Genomic DNA, 19,470 nt, shown 5'->3' on the forward strand with positions numbered 1-19,470 from the left:
GATAGGTATCATAGTAGTTAAATGCTTGCCAATGTTTCCATTTTAAAAACTTAGACATCTCCATTATAAGCATTCATATTTCATTTCACATAGAAGCTTGTCTGTATAACATGTCTTAAGTCCAAAAGCAGTAAGTGCCTTGTTGCTTTCAAAATATTTCTTATATATTGTGTTTAAACAAATGAAAGTTCTTCTGTGTTCAGATTTCAGTTTTGATTTTTAAAGCACAGTTTAGTAAACAGTCAGGACCTCAGGATAAGAAGATGCCACTTTTCTTTAGCGGAAGTATTTAAATAAATTGTAACAAGGGCTTGAACTTCCTATTCCATCCTAGCTTTTCTGACTATATGCTTTCACATGATTCATACATCTTGTAATACATATTTAAAACCTGTATGGACAATATTTATGAAAACAGAATCAACTAACAAATACAAAGTTTAAAAATAAAGTGCAATGCTTTCCTGCCATCTCCAAAACAGCTGTAATAATGGAACAATGCACATCTTGAACTTTTCATAATAAACTGATTGGAATTTTGGATAAAGGATAAATTTGATTAATTTTACAGATTGATGAAGAAAAATACCTATTACATTAGATCAACTCAACAGAGAAAACATGAGGGAAGTAACTTAAAGTGAAGAAAACAGGCAATTGACTCAAAACTCACAGCATGCAAAATCACAATAACCCTGACCTGCCTGCTGTGTGCTGTTTCAAAGCAATAAAATGTACTGGTGCAAGCCATAAATATTAAAATAAGTAAGCAATTGACATTATACATCTTTGAATTATTGGAAATATCACGTGGTAGAATTCTCCTTCATACTCACTGTTGCTTCAAATCATCAAAATACTGTTTATGAAGAAGATTCCTAGGGGAAGAAAAAACATATTAAAAGTTTGGACTGAGATAATTTATAGTGCTTTGTTGTGAAGAAGCCTGCAGTGTTGTAATTATCACCAAAACAAACATTATAAACAATGGAAATTTAGATCTAGAATCATATTTTTGAAGTTTCAAATTTATTAAAGTATGGAAATATGTAACTATGACTTGCAAGACAGTTTTATCTCCAGCTACAGTGACGTCCTGAGGTAGGAAATGAAACATCTAGCTTTGTTGTTAAAAAAGCAGTAGTCGTTGAAATTCTTTAGTCATAATTAAACCATTATTGTAAAAGGAGAGATAAAATGCTGAAGTGTTAGAGGAAGTAGGACTGCAGCTTTACATTGCATTTTGAGATTTGCAGATTGTTGTTCCTGCTCCTTTAGCAGAATTAACTTTTTTTTCGTATGCCAGGTGTTTATTTTGAATTGAGCAACTTTGAGGGGCAGAGCATTTTTCCTGAGAAGCCTACATCTGTGCTCTGTAGGCATCTCTGCTAGTATTTTTATTACCTGTCAGCATAATCCACCAAGAGAATACTCTCTACTAAAAAATAAGCTTGATTCAGGTTTTTTATTCATTTAAACAGTGAGATGACTTCAGTTCTGTATCCTCTATGTTTCTCTGCAGGAAATCCAGTTCAAAGTCCTAAACAACTCAGAGGGTAAATGAAGGACTTCCCAATCACAAAATCCAGTCAGGGACTGAGGAATGGGTGGTGAAGACAGCGTTTAAGATGTGTGAAAAGCTTAAAGGAGTGAGGAACTGAATGAAGGAAAATGGGTATTTATTAGGAGGGCCCAGGTCTGCTTAATTTTGCAAGGATAAGGACCGGCAGTATAATGTAAAGCTTAAGGAACAGGCTGATAAGCAGAGAACACAAAACAAATTGCCTTAAGAAAGGGGGCAGGATGGGGAGGAAATCAGGTTGGGAAAAATGGAAGAGTTTCTCTTTTGAGCTGTCAATAACCAAGATTACACACACATGCAATGCACGGTCCTGTAACCTAAACAATTCATAATGTCTCATTCAGTGCAGTTCTTCCGATGTGACGGATGGGCAAGGGCGTAATTTTAACATGTGAACTTATAAGAAAGATGCCAGGAGTAATACAAGGTGCACTTGAGTCACAATTCAAACCGTAAAAGGGACTGTTAGTGTTTCTAATTGAGTGCTCAAGCATTTTTTACGGTTGTTGTAGAGAAGGAATAATTTCCCACAAGATGGAAAAAAAAAGTAATTTAGCTAAAGGCTTTATTGCAGCAAGGACTGTAAGCAGAGCCTTACATAAAAGCACCAAAAAAAATTGCAAGGAACTGTATCAGCTGTAAAAGTTAGGCTGGCTGTAAGAGCTTGCAGGTACACTACAAACTATATGTCATATCAGCTTTACATGTAAATTTTTTTTCTTTAAATATCTGGCAAATGCTGTTTATTTTCCTTCAGTTTCCCTTCCTCCCTCCCCTTTTTTGTCCAGTACAGTCTAAAGTCAGGTTGTCTCCTTTTTTTCTTTTTTTTTTTAATTGGTCACTCCAAGGTAGCATCTGCTATTGTTCCCTTTGGGAACGTACGTTCGCAGCCACTTTTTCTTTGCACCTTTTATGTTGCACAGTCTCTCTGCTTTACCTTGATGGAAAGAAAGAAATTAGTATTTAAATTGCAGAAATATATTCTGGAAAACAGTAACATGAAATTTCCATTTACTTAAAAGAAAAACTGTACCAGCTCCAAACAATTATCACATTTAGTAGTTTCAACTAATCAAAGATCACATTATTCTAGCTTTTTTGATTCTTTGCAGATGTTGTATATTGGTTTACACTGAGGATATTCATTATAGTAAAATGAAATAATAATCTCGCTAGTGATAAATATGATGCCACCTGATCTGCAAGTAGAGCAGGAAGGAATTATTTGTAAGTAGGGACCATCTTGTAAAAGAGCTGCAATTCAAATAAACGTGTCCCTTTTTAAAGTGTGTAGATAATTATATCAAAATAAAAGTAAATAGAGATTCTAAGTAGGAAATTCAAAATTAATTCTACCCAACAGAGATTTTCACCTGGGTGGATGTTTGTCACCATAGCACCTATTCTTCTTTTATAATAATTTGTTTTAGTAACTTGGGTTCCCTGCCAGACCTGCGCCCACAGCACTATACATAGCAAGTAGCATTTCACTGTGGGATTGTAACCTGCCTTTCCATCCTGCTACTCAAGTTCAGAGACCCTTATTATATCTTTGTTTAAACTGAAAGTATTTCTTCCTCATCCTAGTACTTTCTCAACTTTTCATTCAAGTTTTTTTTATACTTAAAACAGTTGCCTATGTATTCCAGCTAGTGATTTAGCCGTGCTCCGAACCTCAAGCTTATTTAAAAAATTAATGTCTTTCAGAAAGTTCAGTCCAGCCTGGTGGCACTTACATCCTTTGTGAAACTCACTGAAAAATATCTTGATCACAGAAGGACGTACCATTATGTTACAACCAAAAAAGTATTAAAAATGTGAATAGCAGTTTTGTGAATTTTCAGGAGATGGATGATAGGTGGTACTTTGGCAGTTTAGGTACAGATTCAGAATTGATAATTGAAAGAGTACTGATTTTTGTTTATTGTTTACTTTGAAAATATTTTATCATACTCATGCATTATACAAACATTATACATTCCAGAAGTAGTGCTTTAACAGTATTTGGAAGTAAATTCTGAAATTAAACTATAGTTAGTGTGCACTTGTGGCAAAAAGGAAGGTTTTACCATGTCTTAACGCTGCAAATACTGTTACTGATACAGGAGTTCAAAATGTCAATGAATACATTCATCAGTACTTAATGTTGGAGAGTTTCTTTTATATGTTCTACCCATGCAGGTTATATGTGGGGGGAGGGTTTAAAGATCAAAATAATTTACATTTTTGAGGCTTTCTAAATATGCTGATTTTTTATAATAACTTTTTTCAATGTTGAGTTCCTGAAACAACTGCAACACACCTGACAAATTCATTATAATCTGACACTTCGATGTCATGCTGCAATTATTCCAAACTTCATGCAACTTTGATACAGCAAATTTATGAGCAAGCCTTTGGTCAATGTTGTTTCAGGGAAGCAGCTAGTGTCTCTGTTCTCAGTCGGATGGTAGATGAATAGTGATGAGAGAAGGGAAACCTATTTCTGATGAAAACAGTTTGTCTAGCTCAGACAGAAAATGAAGAGCCATGAAGAAACTTCTTAGATTTACTTGAAGCTTTGGCAAAGGCTTATGGCTTCTGAAGGTTATTTGTACAAATCGAAGACTGTTTGGATTTCCTGTCTAGGTAGAAATGATTAGTTAACCAGCATGCCGTTCAAAAAGGAATATACATCGGCATAGGTATTATCTAGCACTTAGACACCCATGATTGTACAAAGTATGACAAGGCAATTCGAGATCCTGTAATATAGTAAATAATTACCTAATAAAAATAGCTTTAAATAAGTTGCTTACATAGTAAAAATAACTTTTCATAGGCATATGTACTGGTTCTTAATAGGACTCATTTATGAAACCAAGATGATTTGCTTTACTATACATGAATAATTAATTTGGAAATACATTTTTATTTTGTGACATTCTTACCATCAATTAACATCAATTTGTTAGTTTCTTAACACCAGTTTGTTAGAATAATTTTTAAATTTCCCAAGTGGAAGTCATTCTTTTTCAGCCTGAACTTTAATGCTGAGCCAAAAGAGGGGGAAAAAAACCCTCTGGAAGACTAATTGGTATTGCAAAATCCATCTTCATACTACAAGAATCAACTCTAGTCTAGTTACTGTAGTTCTGAGCATGCATGATTACTGTTATTTCTGTCAGGTACAGTAATACTTCACTCTGTCTTTCATTAATTCTTTACTAAAAAAATTGCAATATAGGTAAATTTAGTCATCGACCTATTTTTATATTTCTTTATTTTTTAAATAAATTCTGACTCAACAGCTAAGTGACCAGCAGAGTTATCAACTATTGCCAGAACTGTTGATTTGATGAGATGGGGATACCATGCTGAAAGGTTTAATGAAATATCATTAAATTAAAAGTTTTTAATTTCTGAACTCAGTTTTAGGTAGCTTATTTTTTAGAATGCCTAAATAGTCTGAAAGCTCTTTCCCACAAAATTGTTGTGTGTTTTTAACAATAAGGCATCCTGTTACAAAATATGAACCATTTAATAAAAATGTGAATAGAAGTCTGGAAGATTCTGGAAGATTTCCAATTATTTCTGTCTTATAAATTTTTCCTATTTACGCGTTAATACATATTGTAGCAGGTTCTTTGAACCCTGTTCTGTCAATTCTTTAATTATAGATTCAAATATTTTATACCCAAATGAGCACAAAAGGCGTGTTTTAAAGAATTTTTTTTTTTTAAGTACCTAGATATTTCTTTCCTAGTTTCCCAGTCTGACAGAAAAGCTTTTTTTATATGCACTTGGAATACACGACCATCGATTAGCTTGACACCAACTCAGCCTCTGTAATTCTTTCGTCTTCCACAGTGGGGTCTGTGGTTCGGACGCTTAAGGAAGCTGTTTTCCCACCTTTCCCCTTTCATATTTAATTCCTCTTTTTTATAGGTTCAATTATGTAGGATTTGTTGAAAGTACAGGACTCTTCATTAGTTACTGCTGCTTTCAAATTTAGGTATGCTTTTCAGTAGGTACTAGTGCTAAAAACATACAATCAAGGAGGAAAGAAAGGGATGGTGGAGTTTTCTGAGCCAATAATGGGTCTGGAGGTGGGCAGAAAACATCCTTACTAAGTGCTTTCCGCTAATATTAGTGGAAAAAATAAAGTGTAGTTTTCAAAGTGACATTCTTGGCACAAAAAAACTACTTAGTAAGTAAAACTTGCACAATTACTCTGCTGATGCTTCTAGTTTAGAGAACATTTTTCATGCTTATAAAAACAACCTTTACAGATGTTTAAATGGAAAGAAATAACTACAATCAATACCTTCTCCTTATAACACTTTTTTCAAGGCTTTTTTTTGTTAATAGTTCTCTGTACTGATTTTTTATTCATTTTTTTCTCTTGTATAATGCATGTTGAGTATTGTTTCTGGATCCTATGATTTCAACAGAATAAACCAGAGTACTGCTGGATAACTGCATGTATGATAGGGTTGTTCGTCTCCTCTCCATCACCCTTCAGAGAGTAATAGCTTACTTTCTGTGTGCACTTCTAATTAATGTGCTCTTCTGCATCTCTTCTATTGTTTTAATTCTGTTCCTTTCATTAGGGAAGGTTATTTTCCTGGATTTCATAATCAGTGACCGTACATTGCGAACAGCACCAACTTCTAATTCTCTCTAGGAGATTTGTGTGGTTTTATTCTGCTTAGGTTTTTTTTCCAGACCCTATTCTTGATCGATAACAACAGAAGAATTCAGTCTGAGGGAGAAAAACTCATTGGACTTTGGAATACCATATAGACTTGGAGGCCTAACATCACTGAGGGCACTCGTTTAGTCAGGCGTTTTGAATATGAGTTATGTCTGCATATAATTGACATGAAATTACATCAATAACTACATCCTTTAGGTTAGAATTACAATGGGATGTACGGAAGCTGAAATGACGGCTAATCACCATTAAAAGTGAAATTACCTGAACTTGCTCAAAGTAGAAGGGGAAAGAAATAAATAATTTGAAAATGGAATTGTATTTTTTAGATCTTTCCAATATTTTTCTAAAATGTCATGTGCAAATTGCTCAAAGTTGTAGCAAAATTAATCATCATTACTGATGTATGCTAATCGGCGTTGGTTTGGCTGCACTTTGAGGTTGTGCTAGCTCGTATTATCCATTTTACTTTATAAGCAAAGGCAATATGGAGAAAAGCGAACCAACATACAAGCAACTTTGTCTTTGTCCGTCATACTTTAGCAAATGGTACCAAAGGGTTTGAAATCATGTACTTCTGCAGGCCATAGAGACCCACCTAATTCGCAAATCGAGTGGGGGGCTGACATACATCGCTGAGTGGAAAGGTGGACTGCTTGAACACAAGATGGGACATCTCACTTGTTTTGCTGGCGGCATGTTTGCTCTTGGAGCAGATGGAGCACCTAATGACAAGACGGGCCATCACATCGAGCTTGGTGCTGAAATTGCTAGGACTTGCCATGAATCCTATGACCGTACAAGTAAGTAGTGTGTTGCAAAGTTTAGTTTGACTTTGTGAAGGCAGCCATCGGAATTTTTGTGTAATGCTGAATGAAAGTTGTATGACGGTGAGAACCCTTCATCCGTTCTAAGCAGATGCTGCTTTGTTCTAAGATTAACTTTAAGAATGGCTGCTCTGTTTTATAAATAATTTCTGTGCACCTGAATCATATCTACTCACTCTAGTAATTAACATGACACCTTTTTTTCACTTATAGCTGAATACAAATAAGAAAGGAAGCCTCTTCATTTATGCATCAGTATAGCTATTAATCATGTTTTATGCACAAAAAATTATTTTATTCTCAGTTCTGTTGGTACCATGCTGCAAGCCATAGAACTGCAGAAAGAAAGCAGATTCCTGTGCAGGGAATTTCTTTGGATTCTTTCATCATCTTATAAAAATAACTCTGGCAGTATTTCAGGGTCCCAGAGTGTATTTTGCAGTTTGATATAGAAAAGTAAATATCCTCGTCTTTTAAGCAAAATTTCACATGTTGCTGGTTATATGAAGTCTTCCAGAATGCAAATGTTAGCAACACTGCTCAAACTGGAACTGCTGTTTAAGGCATTGACAAAGAACAGCTCTCTCCAACTCTGAATTATTTCAAAATACTAAAAACAGGAGGTGCTGCAGTCTTTCAGAAATTATGTACCTTTTGGGTAACCTGGTTCAGTGCCACATGAAAGGATAGTTGATTTGGTCGGTTACATAATTTGCAGCCTTTTTTAATGCCTTTATTTTAGCATGTGTTTTTTATATTGGCTAGGCATGAAGCTGGGACCAGAAGCCTTCAGATTTGATGGTGGTGTTGAGGCCATTGCTACAAGACAAAATGAAAAATACTACATCCTGCGACCAGAAGTCATAGAGACCTACATGTACATGTGGCGGCTCACTCATGACCCAAAGTACAGGCAGTGGGGATGGGAAGCTGTAGAGGTAATGTTCTATTGGACTTTTTTCTCATTAAATCCTAACATCTTGTTAAGTGAACTACTGAATGATATCTGGATATTGTTTAGCAGTTGGAGAGTAAATATTTCTTTTAAATCAGTAATATCAACTCAAATTTCCAGAGATTAATTTACTACATAGATGAACTAAGATCATTTTAACAGAAACAAATACTGCTGGTATTGTATATTAGACAAATACCTTATGATTTCTCCCTAAATACTTCTCAGATCAGGGTCATATTTGGATGTACTGCTCAAGATGTTGAGTATTGCTGCATGTAAATGGAAAGTGCAAACGTGTGCCACATTTGAGCCTTGGACATGGAAATAAGTTTTATGAAGTGTATTTTCAACAGTAATTGTATGAAGGTGATTTTAATTAAGGTGATAAAGGCCAAGATGAAGTACTAGATAGGTCCAAATATTTAAAAAATGGGTCACTTTCAAAAAGCATAGGTCACAGAATCACAGAATGGTGGGGGTTGGAAGAGACCTCCGCAGATCATCTCGTCCAACCCCCTGCTTGAGCAGGCACACCCACAGCAGGGGGCACAGGAACGCATCCAGGTGGGTTTTGAATGTCTCCAGGGAAGGAGACTCCACACCCTCCCTGGGCAGCCTGTGCCCCTGCTCTGGCACCCTCACAATAAGGAAGTTTTTTCTCATATTGAGGTGGAACCTCCTATATTCCAACTTGTGCCCATTGCCCCTTGTTCTGTCGTTGGGCACTATTGAAAAGAGCCTAGTCCCATCATCCTGACACCCACCCTTTAGATATTTATAGATGTTGATGAAATCCCACCTCAGTCTTCTCCAGGCTAAACAAACCCAAGTTTCTCAGCCTTTCCTCATAAGGGAGATGTTCCAGTCACCTGATCATCTTTGTAGCTCTCCGCTGGACTTGCTCAAGCAGTTCCACAGCCTTCTTAAACAAGGGGGCCCAAAACCGGACACAGTACTCCAAATTTGGTCTTAGTAGGGCAGAGTAGAGGGGGAGGATAACCTCTGTCGACCCGCTGGCCACATTCCTTTTAATGCACCCCAGGATACCATTGACCTTCTTGCCCACAAAGGCACAGTGTGGACTCGGGGTCAGCTTGTTGTCCACCAGCACTCCCAGGTCCTTCTCAACAGAGCCGCTTTCTAGTAGTTCAGCTCCCAGCTCATCTGGACTGAATTCCATTAATGATAACAATCTCTTCTAGATCTCAATTTCTGTGTCCCACTAGCCTTTGAGCTTCAACTAGTCATGCTGAACCTAGCTATTTGTGTTTGTCTAGCACAAGCCTTCCAAGAGGGCAGCTAGCCTGTACTGCAGAAATTGGCTTGCCAAATCCATTGTTTCCCTTACGTCAGTGGTTAATCACTCCTACTGATGGAGATGAGTTTTTGGATTTACCATGTTTCATCCTCCAGGTGTGGGTCCTTATTACACTACTAGAGTTCACTTATTTTCTCCTCACATTGATGTTGCCCTTGCTATAAATTATTTTCCTTTCACTATTACTTTGGAATTTCCAATCAGACTGAGATCTTATAGGAGATACAGAAAGCTGAAGAACATTATTTTTGTGGCCCCGTATACTTAAGAAAAATGGAAAAAAAAACCAAACTATGTCATTTTGTTTATAGTGACCTCTCCATAGCAGAGTTATTGCTTTCCAGGATTTCAAAAGGTTCCTGCTTGTCAGTTTGCCCAATGTTTCTTGTTTCTAGGAGTGTGTAATTATAACTCTCTTGGGTGGGCCTACACTGCTAGTTGTAGAAGGTTGCTCTACAGTAAGAGAAGAACATGTAGACTTGCCTCGTGCAATTTCTTATCCCCAAGGGACCCTACTAGAGAGCTATTACTGGGTTATGACTCCGTAGACCCGGCTGCAACATGACATCGGCCAGTTACCTGGCTTCCTCAACAGCAACCAAGATCTGTAATTGTATTCCATATTCACTGTGTGAGACACTGAGCGTACCTCAAATGTTGTGCAAGTGTTATTGAGTGTTGTGAAAAAAGAGCATTTCAAGTTTGGTAATTAGATATTCTTGAAGAATTAAATTTATGTAAAATCTGCTTTCCATAAAAGAATAGCTGCTAGCATTAAGTATACTTCTACTCTCTAACTCCTTCTTGTTTGAATATTCACAAGCATATGCTGCATATCTGCAGTCAACACTGTATTCGGCTAAGTAGACTGTAGTTATTTAGGACACTCTATTTGCCTCCCTCAGGGCAGGCAGGGCTCTATTGGCCATGAAACAATATGCTTCCGAGTTAATGATTCCAAAGCAATTTTTCTTTTTAAAACCACTAATTTGGAGTGCTGTTCCCTTACTTTCTTCTTTGCTAACACCACCCATAGGCACACATTTTACTACTGGAATCTTCCCAGGCAGATTATAATTGGAATATTTACAATGGCTGTTTATGGAAGTCATCCCACCAGGCTTCAGCAATGCCAAGTGTTCCTTCTCCAGGAGATGTTTCTCCTGAGTCATTGCTGCTGCCCACACTGATAACATTGTTATAAACAATTTAAATTATTTCCTTATTATTATTCTTTATCTTGTTGGTTCAATTTGTTTGTATTTATTTTAGTTTGTACACTCGTTTACCTTCTTAGCACTCCCCACGTGTTCCTTGTTTAACATTCTTGTGGTTACTTTTGTCTGGCTGTCACATAGTGGATTAGAGCCCATATGTGGGAGAAGCAGCTGGTCACCTTCTGTACAGGCCCATCTTCCACTGTCCTAATGTGCAGTTGCGTGTTTCACAAAACCAAATCTCACAGCTTCACAGAAGTTATCCTGTCAGTTGTAGGTTTCAAATCTTTTTTCTTTTCTTCCTTGATGCTTATAGCCTGTACACCTCCACCTGATACTGTATTTTTTTGTTCCAGCATGTGTCATGAGAGCTTACCACAGCTATTTAATAAATTCTGCTCCTTTTTGCTCCGGAGAGTGCATCACTCCACCCTTTTGTTCTTGGGGAAGGCCCTGACCACTGGCTGTGGTTGGTTTAATCACCAACAACTGTTGCACAAAGAGGAAGCTGAAATTGAAACAGGAGAAAAGGGGCAACAATCAGACCGTTTGTTGTTGCCCAAAAACGTTGTTCTTCAGGTGTTTCATGTCCATTTTCAGCTCATGACGCTGGCAATAAGAACTCGTTACGTTTGTTTCCCTGTGCCCTTGTAGTAGAAAAGGAGTCTGCTCTGTAGATCATGAATTCTGAACTCTCCAACAAGTCTATTAATTCTTCCTCTAACTTTTGTAGACTAAAAACGTGCTCTAGCCTCTCCATTTTTTTCTTTGGAAACTTGCTTTGCTGCTTTAATTTGAGTCCAAGATCATTCTGCATGTACTTCAGCAGTTGGAGAAAATGCAGTTATGACAAACAGCAATATCCACGGTTACTGAGTCAGAAAGGTTTTATCAGCTTAGCTCTTGAAAGTCTCCCTTTCTGCATTATAAATGCAGCACATATTTTGAATTCACAGCACTTCTTTTGTTTTTTCCCTTTACGATACTTTGAGACTGTCAGCCAGTTTTCACTCTGCTTGATGTTTTCCATTACTCTAGCATAACTGATCTTAGCCACCCTCATCTTCTGAGAAGTACTAATTTAAAATGTGTTTGATTGTTTCTTCCCACCCACCACTACCCCGCTGTCAATGTGAACATCACCATACTCTCAAGCTGCAGCTATGGGCACAAAAGGCCATTACTGCCAGTTAAAGGAGGGTGACAACCAAGAGCCTTTTTATCGAACTAATGCCGCATGTGAATGTCCTGTTCCTTTAGTTAAGTGGAAAGTAGCTTTGAGGTGTAGGATACTTCACATTTGCATCAAGTAGGTACCACCAGATGGCTAACATGGAGCAAGTTCACCTCTTTGTTTCCGTCACAGCAGTGTGTTCAAGTGCCTGTACGGTATCTCCCTACAATGAACTTATAAAGAAGGCTCTAACTACATCTAAGAAAGAGCACATAAACCCCAAATGCAATTTGCTTTTATTTTACCTCACCCTGTTTAGAATGCAGATGTTTCCTTGAATGATAGCTTTATCCTTCAAGTTCAAGTTCTCCTTCTGCTGTGTCTTGGAAGACACAATCTTGTCTTTGACATTGAAAATCCAGACACAGATTCAGCATCTTTAATTCATTGCAGGTTGAAGTAGACGAGAGGGAAGGAGTACCAGCCAGGGGAAATTACTTGTTTAAACCTAAGTATATTTGTCACTTAGTAAAAGTGTCCAGGAAAATTAAAGAACCTAAAGACACATAAGAAAAGACAGATAGGCCTGTTATATTTTAAAGGATCTCTCCTGGAGAAAAATCCCTTTTAAATATACAACAGGCAGCTTATTCTCCAGTGAAAACTATGGAGAGCCTGACATGCAAGCTAAATATATGCAGATAGCCACAGGGACTCCAGCAAAAACAAGGACATTTAGGAGATCTACTCACAGAAAAACACAGATCTTGAACATCCTTTAGAGCAGGTGGAGGTGATGGATACCTCAGTAATTATTAATCACATCTGTCATCAGAAAATGCTCATTCTGCCTGTTTGCTTTTTTTAAGGCACATCTTCTGCCTTTTCATAGCTTTTTGCCGTATGTGGTTTGAAATGGAGTATCCTAAATAAAATCTACACATCCTGCAATCACTGCAGTGATATCTGTAATAACTTCAGAAACGGAGGAACTAGTTGTCTTCCATCCCTGTCAGGGGTTTGATAAAGCTCCAGGTATTTCTGCCTAAAGTTGTTGTTCCAATACCTGTCTCCACAGGAAGCACCATGTTTCATAGTGTGGTCCTGAGTAAATACAGTAATCCGTCATGCTTACCTTCATTTTTATTGTGAGAAGTTATTTAGGGCTAAAGAGTATTTTCTGGATTTGTTTTTGAATAATGAGTTGGTTTAAATGTAATCATCTTAGATTCTCTTCACGCCGTTATTATACTGCATGATACCAGAGAGTTATTATAAAACAGAATAAGAAAAATGAAGAGGCTAAGAATACTTTTGACCTTGTTAAATGAGTCAATTACAAAGAAAAAAGATGAATGAATATTTTAAAACAAAGCAGTGATAAGAGAACTAATATCCAAATAAAGTATTGGACAGCAGTCTATTTGAAGAAGCTATGGCTCATATATAGGCATATAGGTACCACCTTTCTAGTGCAAACACCCCTCTAAAATAAAGAAAAGCAGCAAAGTTTATTAAATTGTATAACTGTTTATACCTTCTACACTTTCAGTACCAGGTACATGGTTTTTGCCCTTCTCTACACACCCTCCACCTGATCCTTTTTCTCCTTCAAAATTAGCTGATCATATAGAACATTCCTGTGGGCAGAAAATAACTTATATTTTTACGTGTAAAATAGGAATCAGTCATCTGGTTTACACCTTTTAACTGAATACGCAGTTTGGAAACTAGTTAAAGAAAAACACATTCTTATTCTTACATCTAACGTGTTACGTTAAGTCCAGCCACGTACTAGCTCGCCATCTACTCCTGTGTAACAGACAAAGCTTTTTTAGAAAAGTGTCAAAGAAAAATAGTATCTGCTGCAGAAAAGAAATTCAGTCACAGACCAATATCAGAGGTTTTCCATTGAAAAATGAAATAATTGCAAAGAGAAGCCAAACAACTCACATCGAACACGGAGAGTTGCTGTTCCTTTTTCAAAGCTACTTAGAGGAGGTAAGGAAAAGACTGGTCTTTATCATGGCATTCACTTCTATCACAATAACTTTTAAGCACTGGAATATGACAAAGATTGGTATATGTGACACTATTGCTGAGGGCTGATAGGCCAAGCCTGTGAGAGAGAGGCTTTTGTTATTCCTATTACAAAGAGGAAAAGGAAAATAAGTGAAAATCATCTATCTTTCCTTCTGAAAATCAGTTTGTGTTCACTTCTTTTATTAATTTATCATTTTGCTTCTCTTCCTAAATGTAAAATTAGACACGTATGCCCATGTCTTTTTAGACACAGTTTTCTATCTAGAGCTTTATCTAATTTTCATCTCTTTGTCAAAACATTTGTGGCAATTTTTTTTTTTGCTAGTTTTATTGTCAAACAAAATAAAACCGACAGTTTAATTGTTTTGTTAATCCCTCCGTCTTCCCCACCCCCTGCAGGCACTGGAAAAACATTGCCGGGTAGATGGTGGCTATTCTGGCATTAGAGATGTTTATAACAATCACGAAAGCCATGATGATGTGCAGCAAAGTTTCTTCCTTTCGGAGACACTCAAGTAAGTCAAGAAGGTTGATTTTTGTTAATATGAAGTAGTTCTTCGTATCATCTTTACAGATGTATTTATTAGTAGTGCCCTTGACACTCACATAACAAAATATGACTGAAATGGAGCTTTTCTTAGGTGAAGAGAAGCCAAATTGCCTTTTTCCCCCCTTCTGTATCAATAAACTAAATTCTATGACTTCTGGAAGTTATCTTTATTTCTGATAAAGGTACTTGGTAGTCTTTGTTGAGAAATTACATCTCCTAGCTTTGATAGGATCTAATTATATATGCTAACACTAGTGAAACAAATTGACTAGACAGGGAATTTATCAGGCTTGTATTGAATACTTTTAATTTTAAAACTACAGAAAAAGAAAAAAAGACATCAACTTGCATGGTAAGCTCACACAGTCTGTTAAGAGGAAAAACAAAAGCTTTCATTATCTAACACTATCTCCTAAGTTTTTAATGAAATAAATTGGTCTCTTCAGTTTTTTTCTTTTGCTGTGCAAGAAAAAGTTGCAAAGACCAGCAATCGTGCCATTTCAACAGAAGATGTAATACTCAAATAAGTGAAAATATCATAAATACATTTATGTACATAGTGGCATTTTTTTGAACTAATGCGCTGCCTCTACCATACCTTCTAAATTGGCCTCTCAGAATTAGACCAAGAAAACCCTTCAGGGAAAGATGGTGATGAAGAAAAATAAAATTTCATTTATTAAGCAGACTTTCATCCCTAAGCAGACTTCAATTATCATGCTACAGTAGCTACCACCTTCCATGATGACAAAAAATAAAGTGTTGGATTTGTTTATTGGTTACTGCTGGATTTAATAGACCCTGTCTTAGTAAATGGCTACCCAAGCCGTAGTCTAGCGCTAGCTTTCTTAAAAGTCCTAAGCCAGAGGTTGTTCTCAGAACTAAGACAGGATTGGACTACAATATTTTCATTCCTACACCTTGATATATGTGGACATTCAGGAGGAAGAAATTACTATGGTTGTATATTATCAAAACAATATGTAATAAAATTACCAAGGAGGAAGTAGAAGTGAACCAATATTTAACGCTGGTAGCCTAAACTTCTTTGTCCTCTATCAGGACGGAGGCGTTCTTTCCTTGGTCTCCAGTGGCTACTGCCCTTGAGTCCAATCTGAGTTGAGTAGCCCCAAAGTTTCGTGCTAATCATTGTAATGCTGGGACTTACTGGTGCTTTGTGTTTGGTCGGCTGTTTCCATTGACACATTCATCTAGGGAAATCAGGTATTTATGTTTTCCTGAAAACTATTGTCGTTTCACTTCCCTGATGTGGTCACATTTCCTGCTTTTTTTCTTGCCAGGTACTTGTATTTGCTGTTTTCTGAAGATGATCTTCTTCCATTCGAACACTGGGTCTTCAACACAGAGGCTCATCCTCTCCCTGTTCTTCGCAAAGATGATGGGAATAAAGAAGAAAACCAGAAATAAATTAATATTAAGTTATACTTTGTTTCATTCCTTAAGTTTCTTTCCAGGACTTGGGCACATGATTTGGTTTTAAATTCCTGAGTTAAATTTTAAAATGAAGTGTTTTGCAGTCTTTTCTTTACCAGTAAATACTTATCAATAGTCCCCAACTGATTACGATAAAAGTTCATTCCTCTTATCCAGCTGAACTACTACTTAGAAGATAAATAAGATGCCTTTCCAGATCTTGTTAGGCTGCAGTGTCATCTTGGCCAAAAGGAGCGGAGGGTCTGCATGTTACTTGTTTCCTGTTATGCTTTTAATTTGACTGCAAAATTCTTTTCTCCTCTATGAGGAGATGTCTGCTTTAAGCTGTAATATTTTGCCATGTTGCAAAAAGCCATATTGAATTGAGTATAAAGAGCTTTTTTGTTGTTGTTATTTTGTTCTATGTTAATTTGTTTTGTGTGTCATCCCAGACAAATCTTGTGACTGTGACAAGCCTCTTCCTATGCGGGTCTATCATTACTTGGTAAAGTGTCTGATGTTTTTCATAGTCAATGAGGTCTACATAGGAATACTTTCATCTTATGCAGACATGACTCTGAAACTGCAGTATACGTTGAAGTTAGACTAAACCAATTTCTATTAATTTAGCATATTAGTTAGCAGACCTTAGTTTATCAGGTTTTGATTAGAATATTGTAGTAGAGTAAATTGTTTCCTCCCTTTTCTAAGTGGTGTTATTCTCATGTCTTTAGTCAGGCTACTACGGAATAAAATAAGACAGTCATTTCTTATTAAGAAAGGGAGTCTTACCTTCTTTACCTGTTTGGTCCAGTAACTTTCATTTGGTTGGATGGTAAAAAGACCAAAAAAATACTCAATGACATTTTCCTGGAAGCTGAGAATTATATCAGAGACAATCTGTTCAGCTTTCTGGGACTTTCTCAACCATTCAGATAGGTTCAGACTTGACACCAGGCTTTGATAGTTTATCATCACAAAGCGATTTAATGTATCTGCATGAATAAAACTAGATGTTCAGACGCGTTGAAGCAAACTTGTCTCCTTCAAAGAAGATAATAATTCAGAAAGTTAGTTATCCAGTTTCCTCCAGAGAGCAAGTTAGGACGAAAACTTTCTGAAAGCACTGAGTCTGTCTTGTCCGAGTGACAGAAATGCGTTGTGCTTAAATATATTCCCTAGATTAGAGGCCTGGCTTATTAAGAAGGGTAACAGCTTTGCCAAAAATGTTTTACTTTGTGGCATCACCAAAGGAGGGGGGGGGGAAGGCACAATTAAGTCAGGTTTCTACTTAAGTGTAATTTGGAGTAGTTTACATGAATGTTAACTCTATCTAGGTTTTCATTTAGTGACAGGATGACTTTCATACATTTTGAGTAGGGTATAACACCTGGCTTCCCATTCTGAGAAAGCACACTGGTCACTGATTGGACTGCAACAAAACAACTATGGCTCTGAACAGTGACCTTTAAAGGTATTTAGAAAGATAGTTCACATGTCCAGCAAAGCTAATCACAGCTGAGGAAGCGCATTTGTTTGTTTAGGCGTTACAGAGTACATTTCTTCTATACTAATAGAGGTCTGCAATGTAGGTTTTCTTAGGTAGAAGCCAAGAGCAAAAGCTAGCGGACTACATTTTTATATACAGCAGCTGGAGGCTGACCCATAAACTTGACCCTCTGGCATCTGTAAAGACAGCACTGCCTCTCTGCGTCGCCTGCAGGCAGAGGAGATGGCGTGTGCCACATGAGCTGCCAAAGACATTTGTGTAGGGGGCAAGGCAAGAGGATCTTCAGTGATGCTGATCCTTCCACCGCAGGCCTGCCAGAGTTGTGCATTTGTACGTGGAATTTAACAGGGTACCCTGCTGAGCCTGGGCAGCCCCGCGCCGCAAGAACGGATACAAATGTATGTGCATCTGCCTCAGAAGAAGCCTGCTTACATGGAACTGGCACATTGGCTCAAGACTTTTTGCTTTACTGCCTTCTTTTAAATTATTTTTATTTTCTTTTTTTAAAATATGGGTTCCCTCATGTCACAGTAACATTAGTCAAACTGAGCGAGCAAGGATGAAGTCTTGGCTCTCCTCTGTTGAACAGCAGAACACCTGCTGATTTTGAGACTCCAGAATTTGTATCCTTGGAGGACTATAATATTTCATTGTATTTCTTCAGAAACAATATTTATAAAGGAGCTTTTTTTTTTTCCACCACCCCTGAAGTTCAGAGAAATTATAGCTGTGGAATTTAAAAAAAAAAAAAAAAAAAAACGAACACACCACGCTTCCCCCTTTAACCAAAAACTGGTAGGATAACTAAGACTTATGTCCTAGTTATCTTTATTGGCTCACCTGCTGCTGCCTGCCACATGGGTGTGCATGTGCTGCTCATTAACTGATATGAGGCCTCTACAGTAGCTCAAAAACAGCCTTTGACAAATGGGTTTTGTAAGCCTCTTTCTACATGGTTTTCTTAACCACCATATGCTTCCCCTAGATGTGTCTAGTGATCTTGCATTTACTTAACAAGCTGAAGAGATACAGTGGAGAACCAGATAGCTCCTCTTTGCTTTTCAAAAAGCAGGCTACAAACATGAAACTCTTGTATGCATCAGATTCTACGTACTTAAATATAAGCATCACGACTGTTTCCTTGTAATACAGACACTTAGTATGAATTTTATTTTTTTTTTTTTTAGTTTGGGAGTTACAATGATTTGAAAGAGCACAAATTTGATGTGGCTGGTATTGGTATTCAGGTTGTATGTACAAACTGCACTATGCTGTACTTTTTGTAAACTAATGTAAGTAGACGAAAAGATTGTACAACGTGTAGATCTGCCAACTGTAAGAAAAATTTTTCATAAACTGAGAATATATTGATTTTTCTTCCTTTTTTTTTTTTTAAATAACCCCAAAACACCAAAGTTAGAGCAATCATTTTGAAACAGTCAGTACTTACCACTGCTTGTTATATTGCCAAGATAACATGTGTTTTATTTCCCATTCACTGAACTAGCTGCATGGAAGTGGCTAGTGATGGTCACTGTGTCATTCATAAGAGCAAAAGAAATTGCTGGGGGGGGGGGGGGGGCGGGGGGAGGAGGCGGCATTATCTTTGCATAAACACACTGCCTATACTTATTCCATTTCCTTGTAGCATAATAATGCATTTAAATCTGCATATGTTAAGTCCTAAGAGGTAGATCACTTCAAATGGCACCCACATTGTTTCATGGGGGAAAAAAAAACAAAACATTTTGATTGTTTGTGAGATAAATATTGCATATGTGTTGATTGTACACAGATTTTTGCAATGCCCAATGGCTCACTGTTTCTATGGTGACTTCATCATACATATCCATTTCTATCATGCATTTAAATTGTTTTTGATTTGTACATAGTCCATTTAGTCTTTATATAAACTGAAATTATGAAATACATAATAGATCAAGATGCTTAATTTTTAAGAACTTATATTTGTAAAAATTTCGCTATTGTGAATAAAGTCTTTTAATATATCTGTTCAACTTGTTATAATTTTTCCTAAGTGTGTTGCAGAAGTAACTACAGAAGTCTGCTGCATGCTCTGGTTTGGCTGCTATACTCATGAATTTTTGTCAGCAGATCGGTTTGATACGGACTAGAACTCTGTGTACTTGTTAAGATACTA

At 37.0% G+C, this 19,470-nt stretch overlaps 1 protein-coding gene across 1 annotated transcript in view; it reads left to right on the forward strand.

Moving 5' to 3' along the window:
• MAN1A1 (mannosidase alpha class 1A member 1) overlaps positions 1-18,701 on the forward strand; it is a 157,312-nt gene extending 138,611 nt beyond the window's left edge. The window contains exons 9-12 of the mRNA XM_064447387.1: positions 6,862-7,081; positions 7,871-8,043; positions 14,215-14,330; positions 15,667-18,701. Of these exons, the coding sequence (XP_064303457.1) occupies positions 6,862-7,081; positions 7,871-8,043; positions 14,215-14,330; positions 15,667-15,793 (636 nt within the window). The 3' untranslated portion in view covers positions 15,794-18,701. The remainder of the gene's footprint in view (positions 1-6,861; positions 7,082-7,870; positions 8,044-14,214; positions 14,331-15,666) is intronic.
• The last annotated feature ends 769 nt before the right edge of the window (positions 18,702-19,470 follow it).

The sequence above is a fragment of the Phalacrocorax carbo genome, chromosome 3, assembly GCF_963921805.1.
Source record: "Phalacrocorax carbo chromosome 3, bPhaCar2.1, whole genome shotgun sequence".
In the NCBI taxonomy this organism is placed as follows: domain Eukaryota; kingdom Metazoa; phylum Chordata; class Aves; order Suliformes; family Phalacrocoracidae; genus Phalacrocorax; species Phalacrocorax carbo.